General features: G+C 40.5%; 1 protein-coding gene across 1 annotated transcript; it reads right to left on the bottom strand.

The window, feature by feature from the left end:
* Positions 1 to 433: 433 nt before the first annotated feature.
* On the bottom strand, positions 434 to 8,217 carry kcnj1b (potassium inwardly rectifying channel subfamily J member 1b). The gene is made up of 2 exons (XM_074672561.1): positions 7,985 to 8,217; positions 434 to 4,596 (listed from the first exon to the last, which is right to left on the bottom strand). The coding sequence occupies exons 1-2, from the start codon at positions 7,999 to 8,001 to the stop codon at positions 3,450 to 3,452; spliced, it is 1,164 nt and encodes a 387-aa protein (XP_074528662.1). The 5' UTR covers positions 8,002 to 8,217; the 3' UTR covers positions 434 to 3,449.
* Positions 8,218 to 13,525: the final 5,308 nt, after the last annotated feature.

Raw genomic sequence — 13,525 nt, 5'->3', positions numbered from 1 at the left:
TGTTTTTATGAATACCTTGTATGTTTTGTTGATTGTGTGTGGTCCTCTGGAGGAATATCTGGAGCATTAGTAGCAGCTAATGTGGATCTGGAAAGAAAAGTGGATTTTCCACTCGGCTTTCTCTGCAGATTTTCTCTGATATTATTTCTCAGAAATCTTTTGATCTGCTCTGACCACATAGTGATGCAATGAAGGTGTGATGGTCTTTCTGTGGCATGGACTGGTAAAAATGTGTGTTGGTTCTGTGGTAAGAAAAACATATCATCCAAGAAGTCTGGAAAAAAAAAGTTTTATTTCTCTAAAAGATGTTACTTTCCCTGAGAACACGTTTTATTATCCACAAACTGTGAGCTGGTCAACAGAAATCACAACCTTTAGCAGCATGTTCACAGTTTTCTAATAGTAACAGCAAAACAAAGAAAACAGCGTACGGTTAGTTTTTTGCAGGAATAAGGAGTAAACTCAAAAGACTTGTCCTACTTTAAATTTCCTTCCCCCAGTCTTTAAAGCACTCAGTTTTTCATTATGAACGGCTCAGGCCTCTAATCTCTCCAAGTACCCACTGTGCCATCCACTATTTTACCCCCTTTCATTTTCCATGCGTCAAAACTTCAATCCCTCTTTCTCCCTCTTGTACACATTACCTACACAAAGTCACAAGTCCCCAAGGTGCTTTGATTGTAATGAGCCGCTGAGCAGGAGCTTAACTCATGTCTGAGATTTTGCTCACATATTTGAGCTACCTTTAATGTTTCTGCTGTTTGAGGGGAAAGAGTCTGTGATTACAGTAACACTCAAAGAGAAAACAGGAGTTGTTCACTGACCCAACGCTCCTCGTCCAAACTTTAGGTAAAACGATGACATAACACTGCACCTTTGTTACACAGATCTTTGTTTCTACATTAGAAAGCACAAATAAAATCGAAATACATCACTTTGATTTGGATTTAATCCACCTTCATGTTTTCATACACTATGTTGTTTAACCTCAATGTGAACTATCACAGTGGATGTCATGTAACTTCAGCATCATGTTAGCCTGGCGTTTGGTGGCAGGCTGAATAAAAACAGACCATTTGTACTAAGGGTAAAAAAAAAAAAAAAAAAGACAAACGGGATCCATGAACAGTGTTAACAACCCAACAGATCATTAAAATCAAGGGTGGTAGACCCAACCATTTAAGTTGAGAATGGCAGGATAACTGCACCGTTTAAAGATGGCGGCCTTCATGCTCCTGTGGCACAGTTTAAGATGAAATATGCAAAGACAGCAGCTATTTAGGGATGGAATGATTGCTTTGGAAAAGTATGACATTGTTGAAATATTCAGCAAATTTAGATTTAGGAGACAACATTCAGCACCTGCCTCATTTTTATGGTGTAATTAGTTAATTAGCCAAGTTTTGGCAGTTGTGCATGCAGCTAGTGCTATGGCCATATGGGCCGTTCTCCAACAGTACGTTGAGACCACAGACTGTATAGATATTGGATGTAGTCTCCCTGACATGGCCTGTCTGTTTCTGACAGTAAGAAAATTGTCTGGGGCGGCCAGGGCGAGGGGCGGGGTATGAGCCTCCACAGTAACAGCTATGGGGCGCTGGTCAGTCACATGAGCTGAGCTGTGCCTCTGTTTGGGCGAATTTGCCATTTCAATATCTTCATTTGCAGAGTTAGAAAAAAAAAAATCCCCCCCTTGTTTGCCAGCCTGCTTGGAGGAAAGTGACTGATTAATTACTTTGTCATTTGTCAAGCGAGGCCGGCCCCTAAAGGTATCAGAGTTCAACCTCATTGAATGACAACAAGGGGGAGTTACAACTGCAAGAATTCCCTCCCCTGTTGCAGTATTTGCTTCTTTGGGAACCCGTGAACAAAGTGAGTTATTTGCTCAGATTAAGTGAGCACTTCCATTTGGTCTGAATTCATCATAAAATGCTGATGGAGCTAGCTCTGCTAGTGTTAGCCAGACTCTTGTATCACGTGTTCATTGGTGTTGAAAAGATTATGTTCAGTCTAGACCCAGCGGCAACCTCTTGTCCAAAAAGTGCTAAAAACTGCTGTTTGTTGAGCGCCTGCTTTAAGCTGGATCTTGAAGTACGCACCTAGGGTCCGTTTACACGACAACAGTTTTAGGATGAAATGCAAAAGTATTCTCCAGTTTTAGCCTCTCGTTTAGACGGAAACAGCATTTTAGAAACACTGCCACCACTGTTTTCAGTGGCAACGCTGACGTCACACTTCGCATTGCACACAAACACTACAACTGTACCGTTGTTACGATCGTCGTGATCTACCGTGTTGTGCTTGTTCTGCTGAATCTGCTGACTGTCTTTCAACAAAATGAGCATCTGTTGCTCCATCCCTGCTCCTAGCATTCACCAATACACCAGATGATTGGCCCAACTCTACTTCAGTGGAGATCTACCAAAAGCTGCTTCTGGACAAGACAGTTATAGCCCCAACTACTGGCCTGTCATGCATACGACAGTGTTTTGAGTCCCTCAGCATTTCCGTGTTGACGCAGATTTTTTTCACTGCGATTTTTGCAAAAAAAGGAGTATTTTTATCAAAGAGTAAAGATGTTTACAGCCTGGGGGTGAGTCTATTTCTGACTTAAAGCCTGCTCCATTTCCAATATGGCCTCTGCTGACAATTTGCTTCAAAACCTCTGTTTCAGAAACAGATGGGTGACATCACGGATATTACTGGAACTAGACATTTAATTCAATTTCTTTTGGACCTATACGTGGGATACCTAGTTGACATATAGACCATCTGTGTGGTTATTGGTTGGTGGTCAGAGTCTACATTAGCAGGGGAGTGAATAAAAACATGGTTCTGGCAAAAGCAAAGGAAAGTGATTTTCTCTGATATTATTTCTCTGTAATCTTTTGATCTGCTCTGACCACACGCTGATGCAATGAAGGTATTTTTTAGTATTTATGAGGAACGGGCTGGTAAAACGTGTTAGTTTTCCCCCTTCTTAGACACGGATACCTTAAAATCACCCTGTAGTTAAACTCTGCCAAAGAAAAGTGAAACCAAGCTCATTCAGTGGAGCGGGCACACCACAACCAAGGCAAACTCAACACACTGGTCATCGTTTCGATTCTGGCCTGGCAAACACAGCCTCACATACATCTTTTCACCTTTTTCCTCTCCTTGTGGTGACAGCAGAAGTGTTTTTCATATTAAAGTAAAGAGGAACCAGCCACTTTGGATCTAAGATCTTCCTCCTAAATTAAACCTTGATCACAATCTTTCTGCCGACTGGAGGGTGAAATGGAGCTTTCATCTCATCCATCTCTTTGAAAATCCAGCTCGTCAAACAAACCTCAGCATTTATGAAGTTGTCACATCGTATCGGCGATGCGGTTTCTGAATATTCAAACAGTCTCTGAGGACCTGGGTTGAGCTCGCAGCGTCTCTTTGCTTCAGTCTCTTGGTACCTCTCACATTTTGGTGATGTCCATCGAGTCGTGGATATCGATCACCTGGAACCCCGGGTTGTCCACCCCTCTCTTCTCCTGCTTGTTGTGATGTTCTCCGTTGTGTTTTTTCTGATCTGCGTCTGCTTCAAAGCATTGTACACAGTGTGGCGTGGTGACCTGAATGCTCCTGGAAAAGTTTGAGAAATCCACACGGTACTTTCCTGTGTTGGTACGGGAAATGATTGGCAGGAAACTGTGCCCCCACTGGATCTCCTGTGGGATGTAGGAGGTTCGTACCTGACAGGTGGAGCTGGTGGACTCTGCAGTCCCTTCTAAGAAGACGACCAACTCAAAGTCCTGTAAGGGGAGAGAGTCAGCTGACAGCCCGTAAAAGGGGCTGGATCTGTTTATCACGTGGTAAAGAGTCAAAGGGCAGACGAAGAACAAGTTATCCTTCCCAGCGTCCACCATGAAGTCGATGTCCACCTGATCTAGGATGTTGGTTTCTCCTTCTGGAGTCGTCGTCGTCCTCAGCAGTTTTCCGTAGATCTGGCTGCCGATTAATAAAGTCTTTCGCAGGTTGGCTACTCGGATCAGGAGACACAGACTTCCTTTCTTCAAGCAGATGACAGCCGTGTCGCTAAAGGTCACGGTTTTACCTCGTCTTTTAGGCAACGAGATCTTTGCTAAGATGATGCCGCACATGAAACAGTTAATGAAGACGCCGATTATTGACTGGATCATTATGAGAGCCACAGTGCCGGCACAGTGTCCAGTCAGCGCTCTGCCACCGTACCCGATAGTGGTTTGTGTCTCCAGAGAGTACAGAAACGCTGTCGTCAAACTGTGAACATTTTCTATACACTTCACATGTCCTTCAGTGCGGTTCTGTCCCATCAGATCCCCGTTGCTCTTTGCGATCCAGTACCACAGCAGACTGAAAATGAACCAGCTGCCAGTGAACGCAGCCACAAACAGAAGCAGGACGAAGCGCCAGCGGATCTCCATGAAGGTGGTCCAGAAGTCCACCAGGAAGGCGTAGTGGTTGTTGTATTCAGCGCTGCCAAACTCGATGTTGCAGTGCCCGTCTTTGGTGACCAGGCGGTTCTTGCGGCTTCGGAGTCCAGCTGGCTGGATGTGACCCTGGAGCAGCTGGAACATCCTGGATCTTAAGAGAGAGAAGACAAGGTTGGTACAAAGCTGCGAACATGGATTTAGGAGCTGAAACTTGTTGAACAAAGGTGTAGCAGCTCTTACTGACATTTATTGACCCAGATAGTAAGTATGAACGCTCTATTTGTTAACTGTTTGTTTTAGTGATTTGTTGTCATTAAGTTTGCTCAAACATCCTTATGCCATCATTAGAGACTTAGGAAATCAAAGCTCACCTGTCCCTCAGGTGTCTCTCGATACAAAATGATCAGTGGTCAGTTTCTTGCAGTGTTACGTGCTGCGTAAACATCAGTAAACTCTGCGTCTGACCAAGTAAAATGTTCTCCATTGGGGGGGATATGGGCAAAGTATATCAGGATGTTTTTAGAGCAGGATCTGGATCTGGATTTGATCAGGATTGTTTTTTAAATTCAGACTATTTGAACTGCAAACCTCATTCTTAGACCCAAATATTTCTGATCCTGCATCACTTTATGTCCTTTTGTGCACCATTTCTTAATTATAATATGTTCTTGTGTCCCCTAATGTGTTTTTTGAACACTCACATTTTCACATCTTGATAAATCCATTCATTTAGAAATGTCAGCTGTGAGAGTTGTTGAGTTTCTGCAGAATTTTCTTTGGCTTACTTTAGTCCATATGACGTATGGTGAGATGTTATTAGCTTAGTATAGCAAACCAGACCATTTTCAAACACTCTGGTATTTATTCTAAGCCTGTTTCCTTGTAATTTAAAGACTAAATCTGTGCTATCCTTTAAACGACTGCCATAAAGTCCATGAAAGCCCAGTTTGTCTCTGCGCTCAAAGCCCAACATATCTCACTCCACTGCTGGATGGAGCTCTTTTGTGGAGCACCAACTATTAAAAACATATCACTTACTGGCACAGTCGCACTGGGCGACGCATTCCTTCACCATTGTTTGTCCCACGTACACCTGCTGCTGTAAACACTCACCACAGCACTGAGTGTGTGCTCATCCACAGCTGAAAGTAGTCCCAGTCTGGTTAGGATGCACTCTAATGAAGTCTTTGTTTTTAAGTAAAATGATGCTTGTGCAACTTATTTCAGATGCTTCATGTCATGCTGTAAACAGACCAGTAGAGTAAACAGAGAGTAGAGTTTTTATTTATTTATTTTTTATTTTTTCCTTAAAAACATTTTGTTTCTCAATTTAGCTTTTGTGTGAGGACTTTGTACCTCTTCATTAATAAATGCTGTACAAATAAAAGTTTTTAACCCTATGATAGTTTGCAATGAGACAAATTAACCCTTTAACTTTCGCTTTTTAGATGCAAAGGTTATCACATCTTTTTTTGAACCCTTTAAAGTTCTATCCAAGGAAAACAAACAAAAAAGACAAAAAAAACAAATAAATGAATAAATAAAAAATGTCAAAAAAGAAAAGGACTAATTAAAAAATGACAAAAACACGAAAAAGAAAAACTAAAAAAAAATTAAAAAGGCAAACTAAAAAAATGACCAAAAAGGACAAAATAAAAAAATATATACCTAAAACATAAAAATTACAAAATTGAAAAGATGACGTGTTTTTTTTTTTAATTTGTTATTTTTTATTCTTTAAAAATGTTTTATTTCTCACTTTTACTTTTGTGTGGGGATTTTCTTACCTGGTTATTAAAAAAATGCTGTATAAATAAAAGCTTTAATCCTATGATGGTTTGCAATAAGACACATTAACCCTTTAACTTTAACTTTTTAAATGCAAAGAATATTACATCTAATTTTAAACTCTTTCCATACAAGGATAACCAACACAAAAACAACAGCAAAAAAGATCAAATAAATAAATATATAAATATATACATAAAAAATGACAAAAAAGGCAAAAAGGCTAAATTAAAAAAAAATACAAAAAGGCAAAAAGACTAAATTAGAATAATGACAAAAACACAAAAAATGCAAACTAAAAAAAAGTAAAAAATAAAAAAAAGACAAATTAAAAAAAATGACCAAAAAGGACAAAATTAAAAAACAACCAAAAACTCAAAAAAGACAAAAATTAAAAACACTCAAAAAAGACAAAATCAAAAAAAAGACAAGAGATGAAAAAAAAAAATTAAATTAAAAAAAATATTTTGTAATATTTATGTGGCGCTAAGATCAAAATCCCAAAATTCAGAAAATATTTTAAGATATAGAGACTCAATTAGGTTTTACTCAGACATCATTTCAATGGAGAAAATAAATAAGTAAATAATTGAACAAAACGCTCTACCAAATGGCTGAATTTCAAGTTAAAGGGTTAAGACGACCTTCTTTTTGACTGTTAAAAAAGAAAGAAGAGTAATCAGTAATTCATATGTATTTGAATTAGCATCCTCAAGATAGTTGGATTTTACTTAGTTGGAAAAAACTGTGACATACATTTAATTATTCTAATTATTTTATTTAGTGTTAAAAAGAAGAATTAGCACAGTAACACTGAAGCTCCTTTCTGGTATAATGAGGTCAACACAGATAAAATCCTGCACTTCGAGGCCTAATCAGCCTTCAACATGAAGAATCAAGTTTTACATTCTCAGCTGTGTCTGTTAATCTCCCACTAAAGTTTTCAGCCTGAGACTTTACAGGACAGGAAGACGGGAAGCTATAAAATAACTTTTTAAGTCTCATTTTATCAGTTTCGTCCTCTCCAAATGCAACATTTCCTACTAATAACTTTGACATCAGAGCATATTTTCCTCCAGAATCATAACTTCTGAAAATGTCGCCCACACCCTGTTACCCTGCTGCACTTTGTTTCTGACTCTTCTTTCATCCATCCATCCGTTTGATATCAGCCAGTATCAAAACCAGGTCACGAGTATAAAACTTTTAATTTTCTTTGCACAGTAAAAAGGTTAAAGTTATCAGAGCTGACTTGAGGCTGAGTGTGTGCACAGATAATGAATATCTGTTTGAGTGAAAGTAAATTTACCTTTTGTGCAGCCAGCTCCACGTGGAGCTCTCTGAGTTCTTACATAACAGGCGCTGATTAGACTCGGGGTTGGAGACATCTTTGTGTTTTGTCTTTTAATTGAGGAGGAATTTCTTATGGCATGAAAAAAATAACTAAATAAGGATGAATACTTACTAAAAAGTTATTTTATGTCTTATTAAAAAAGTGTCTGAGTCCACACAGATGAGTGATGAATTAGATTAAGTTCTCCTGACAACATCAAACTTTTTCATTTCCAGCTAAAGCAACACATTGGGATATAAAACCAACTGGAGAAACTAGACACTAACTTCTTCTGCACGGTTACAAAGGTTAGCAGCCTCAAAACTGTACATACATTCAAATATTCCCAGCACATTAAAGTTTATGTAATAAATCATCCATCCTGTCACAGCTCAGTAAAGTAAAAGTTGAGACGTACCTGCTTTTTGAGACCATGGGCCCGGACTGCTCACTGGATCTCTGCTGCAACTTCAGACTCCTTTCTTTCAGCGAGTGGCCATGGAGACGTTGCAAAGATTTTAATCCACAGTGAAATTTCCTAATCCCAGCCACATGCCACCATGTACACTGGCTGCATACACACACAGAGGAGCCGGCCGCAGAGCTCCCAGTGGGCGTCAGTTTTCTCTCTGACTGGCAGGGTTACTCCCTCCATCACTCCACCAACAGGAGTGATAACAAAACCAGAGACTTTATTGGCACGGGATTCATGCTTGGTGAAGATGCTGGCAGTGTAAATTCTGGTAAGTATGAGGAGGGGGAATGTCCAGGAAAAGCCCTCCTTTTGTTTTGCAGGAGGTGCATCCATTGAGGGGGCCAGCGTGGCCTGTGCAGCACCCTTGCTGTTTTTGTTTTCAGCTCTGAGAACATTTGCGTCAGGCCCTCACAAAGAAATCCCTCAATTGCGTTTCCCCCTGGTCCCCTTCCCCCCCTCACTCCCAACCTGTATGGCTGCCTCACATTTGCATCAAAAAGAAGAGGAACAGCGTGTCTTTGCTTTATGCTTCTGGCTGCAGGAGGAACTTTTTCATATTAGTGGAGCATGCAGAGAGGGTTGAAGATAAAGACTGTACTTATTTACCTGCAGAAACCATGCAGGGATCTTAAAGGTTGAAGACCGGGCTATCAGTCATAAAACCATTAGATGTTATCAGCCCTTTATTTGTTAGGCTGTGCACAAAAAATTCCTTCATCATATCCTGTTTAAAAGCCTTTTAGTTAATCTCCATCCTTGTTTTGGGGCTTTGGCTGCCCAAGTAGCTGCCTGTTGCAGCAGCTCTCTCTTCTTTGTCTGTTTCTTGTATTTTTTTGGCCTCTTTTTCGTCATCTTTGTATTTGGAGTGGATCATTACTTTGTATGGTTCATTGTTGGTCATGGACACCAAACTTTTTGTGGCTTCAGCGATATTTTTTACTACTTTTCTCCTGTGTTTGTCTGGAGATCCTACATGTAACCATGGCTGCATTGTTATCATGTGAAATTAGCTGTTAGCAGCCTGTAGCATGTCAATGCTAACTAGTGTAGGGCTTGATGATTTCCCTCAAGGTGAGGAGGAGGCGGTGAGGATGACGTGCTGGTTCTCAGGTGTGAGCTGGGAGGTGACGACATGGACCTGTCCATCCATCCATCGTTGTTGGGAACGTAAGATCTATCTCCGATGGGATGGACGAGCTAGCAGTGCTAACCCAGCGGCAGAGGGGCTGCCGGAGGGCAGAGTAGCATCATGCTCTTCACGGACGTGGCTAATGGAGCCGACATCGGATGCTGGCAGCACATTGGAGGAGCTTCACCTGCTGTGAGCAGACAGGATCCAGGAGACAGAGACTGAACAGACTGCTGAAGAAGCTCAGTCCTGGACCCTGTGGAGGTGGAGACTGGCTGACTGGACAATGATGGACAAGCTGTCATCATCTATTTTCTTGAGGACCTTTTTGCACTTTCTATACACTTTCTTACTTTTGTTTTCTTGATTGCTGCGGTGACTCCTGAATTTCCCCTCAGGGATAAATAAAGTATTTTCTATTCTATTCTCTATTCTATTAAAGACAGCTACAGGATGCTGCATATCAGTTCAATCAGCCATGCCGTCATACAATTAATACTCATAAATTTAATAACAAGAGAAATGATTTATTTAAAAGGGCTGTGAGGAGTTTCAGTCATCTTGAAAAATTTTCCTCCTAGAGATATGCCTGGTCGTAATCCACACTTTAAAATGAGATTATCAGCACCAGTATAGGCTATTTCCATCTGATTTACGGTACGTTCAAGTCTCTATGACAACACCACACCAGCTGATGAAGTTTAGTAGTGAGAAGAGAGATCCGTGTTTTTCTCTGCTGAAAACGATTTCTGTGATTAATTTTGTAGTGATGGTGGACACTGGAGCCTAACTGTCAGACATAAAAAAGACAGAAGAGCAGAAGAAAGATAAACAGGAGAGAGATAGAGCACAAGCTAAAGGCTGAAAGGGCTAAACTGTTTGTGCTAACCTTGACTCCAACCCACAGTCAGCAGTTATTCTGCAGTGGTCTGTTCAAACTTGAGAGTCTATCAATAAAATGAAGAGTGAGGTTACGTTAGCTCTGATTGGTAGATGACTGGCAGGACATAACCAGGATTTACGAACGTTACACATTACATTATGTATGAGGCCCATTTACACGAAAACGCTGGAACGCAGTTTCCACGGTAACGCCAAGGGACTGAAAACGCTGTAGTAAGCATGCCAGGCCTATAGTTGGCACTATAATTTCCTTTTCCAGAAGCCGCTTTTGGTAGATCTCTACTGAAGTACAGTTGGGCCGATCATCTGGTGTGTTGGGGAATACTAAGTTCAAAAGTGGAGCAACAGATGCATATTTTGTTGAAAGACAGTCAGCAGATTCAGCAGTTTGAGCGGTACAAGCACAACACTGTAGTCCGCGACGATACTGTTGTCCTGTTGTATGCGTAAAGCTTAAAGCGCAAAGTGGAGCGTGACGTTATCATTTCCACTTAAAACGCTGGCTTACTGTGTCGGCAGCGTTTCAGAAAAATACCACTCTGGAGGCTGTTTTCAAAAGTTTTCGTTTAAGGTTGGCTGAAACGCCTTTTCAGTGTAAATGCGAAGGTTTTGCGTACACCCTAAAACCGTTGTTGTGTAAATGGCCTCTTAGAGCACCGGGCTGTCAGCAGAGCTACATAGGAACGGCTACTAAACTACTGTAAGAGCTAAGAGTTAGCTTGTTGTCACGTTAGCCTACGGCTACGTCATAGCACTGGGCCGCTAGCAGTGCTACATATAAACTTAAAAAAGTTTGCTTGTTGTCACGTTTCAAACAACAGTGCTATGTTATTGTACTGATAAATACCTTACCTTATTGCGTTGTATCTGGTAAAAAGTTGACTTAAAGAAAATTTGTTCCCAAACAAACACACACCTGGTTTTATAGTCACATCTTTAGGACAGTGTGCGTGAGACTCCGGGCTAGAAGGTGGCGCTGCAGTCCAATTAAAACAGATCCTCCTTACAGCATCTTTTCACTCAGTCTGTTTTTGAACCAGGCTTCAAACATGTTGATTAAAGATGCTTTAGGTCAGAGGTAACTGGTGCAGGGTGCAGCGGTTTGTTCTGAATGGACGTCCGCTTGCTCGGCTTGAAGTGAAGTCTCCACAAAAACTGCTCCCCCTGGTGGCTGGCTGCAGTATAGGTCAAAAAATCCATCTCCCCAGTCATTCCAGATGGGCTGTGGTCAAACTTTGTAAAATTAATACACCTCATAGAAATCTTTCTCACGTCCAATTGTTGTGGTGATTTGAAGATATCATTTGGCTGTCTTAGTTATTAGTGGCTAAAATCAGGCTTTGTGTCACATTTAATGATAATTAACTGCTGCTGTTGTGTAGTTTTTTTCAGGGATTGTAAAATATGTCAGGAAGGAGAGCCAAGAAGAGATTACACTCTTCCAGCTCCCTCAGTCTCTGCTGCGTAGACTCTGGCAGCACAATGGCGTCGACTCCTATGGAGGTATTTTGGCCTCAAAACCGTATAATGGTAAGAGGCGGAGCCACGCTGACCACTCTATATGCAGTCTATGGTCACAGCAAGAAGCTCTGAATTCTGGTTTTCCTCTGTGCCTGTGAGAGAGTACCAAACCTTCCTCTCACATGTCCGAAGATGCGTATGTCAGAATAATTGGTCACTCTTTAATTTCCAGTAGAAGTGGGAGTGCGTTTGAACGGTTGTCTCTTCATGTCAGCCCTGTAATAGGCTACCAACTCGTCTTGGATGTTGACACAGCTTTCATAAACCCTCTCTGATAAATTGGACCATATAAAAATCATGAGCCATCGTCAAATTAAACTTTAAAAAAGAATAAACAGAACATACTTGACTTGGTTTGTGCTGATGCAACTTGAAGCATCAGAGTGAAATGTATGACGATGGTTTGTTGCTGCAGTATGAGAGCATGAAAGCGTGATCAAACCTCAGGACAGGAAGCCTCCTCTGCTGTTCTTCTTCACCTTTACCACCTCTCTACCTGAAACCCCTCCTCTTCATGTTCATTAGGTGTGATTTTCCCCTCTGACTTTGTTCTGCAACAACTTTTACTCTCGCTCTGCCACATCTTCAGCGTTCACTCACCGGAAGTCATCGCGTGGCGGCTGGTTTCACTCTGTCGATCTGGAGAGGAGAGGGGACGTTCAGAGACCCTGATTCAGCTGCAGGAGGAAACCACAACGCGTGGTGTTCTGTGTCAGTGAGCTCATTCTGAGTTTAGAGCTTCAGCAGACAGTTATTGGATTTTCACATTTAAACAAACGTGGCTAAAAATTCTCTTTGAAAACATCTTCAGTAGCTGGAGTTATAAAAACCAGACTCTCTTTGATGAACTTAACATTGACTTTTTTTTTTACATTGAACCATGAGCAGAAACATTGTGTGAGAATGATAAAAAAGTTCAGTAACTTAGTTTGTCAGAGATTATGTTTTAACATCACAGCTTAAAGCAGCTGACAGAGAAATTAAGAATGTATCTCATTCATCCTGCACTTTAAAGAGCATTATCCTTCAGTATAAGGTTTTTATTTTCCACGTTGTGATCTTGAATTTCAACAGCCCTCATTCTGAATTCCTAGTGTTTTTATTTATAATGCATCAAAGAAAAGTTGTTTTATTCTTTTACTTTGCTTTAAAACAAATGATCAGTACCAAAAATAGCACCCACAGAAATATGGCTCCCTCTGCTGTTCAGTTTACCAACAACACCTTAATCCTCTAGCTTCACCTGCCAATACCAAACTCTGCAAGTAATCACACACAGGAAGCAGGTGGATCCTCATTTATATAACCGTGTATCTGCAGATTTCAGCAAGTCAAATTGAAGACTTTTTAATGTCACTTTGAATTAAATTTAAGGTTGAAAACGTGCTGAAAATAGGCGATGGTAGGAGGATCCTGTTGTATTGCAATCCAGCCAAAGCCAAAAAAAAAAAATGATTGAAACAGTATTCTTAAAGAACGGGTTTTTTTCTATTGTAGGAATAAAACTGACACGTTTTTCTTTTTTTGAATCGAAAGATCTGGGCTGACAGGTATGAGCTTGCCTCTTTTTTTCGTTCGGCCTAAAGTCAGAATTTTATTGCTAACAAACTAGTGGACTTTGTGTCACAGATTGAAGTTCAGACTGTAGCCCACATAGGAAAAAAATTATAAAAATTAACCAGTCCTGCCCCCAAAATTGTAGACCTCTGAGTAAATGACATTTTTAATGAATTTAAGACATTTTAAGACTTTTCATGCCTGTATAAATTCCTTATGTTGATGCTTTTCTTGTTACTGCAGCCCTGTGTTGTAAAATGAACAGTGACACCTGATCCAGATAAGAAATGATGAGCACACAGTTCCACTTTTCTTTAAAAATATCATTTACTTATTAAACATCATGCACAAAGAGACAATTGTTATTATGAGTT

The sequence above is a fragment of the Halichoeres trimaculatus genome, unplaced genomic scaffold (genome assembly GCF_033239565.1).
Source record: "Halichoeres trimaculatus isolate MK-OKI-2021-1 unplaced genomic scaffold, fHalTri1.1 fHalTri1_scaffold_6, whole genome shotgun sequence".
In the NCBI taxonomy this organism is placed as follows: domain Eukaryota; kingdom Metazoa; phylum Chordata; class Actinopteri; order Labriformes; family Labridae; genus Halichoeres; species Halichoeres trimaculatus.
The sequence above is the reverse complement of the archived record's forward strand: the minus strand, read 5'-3'. Positions and strand labels throughout refer to the sequence as shown.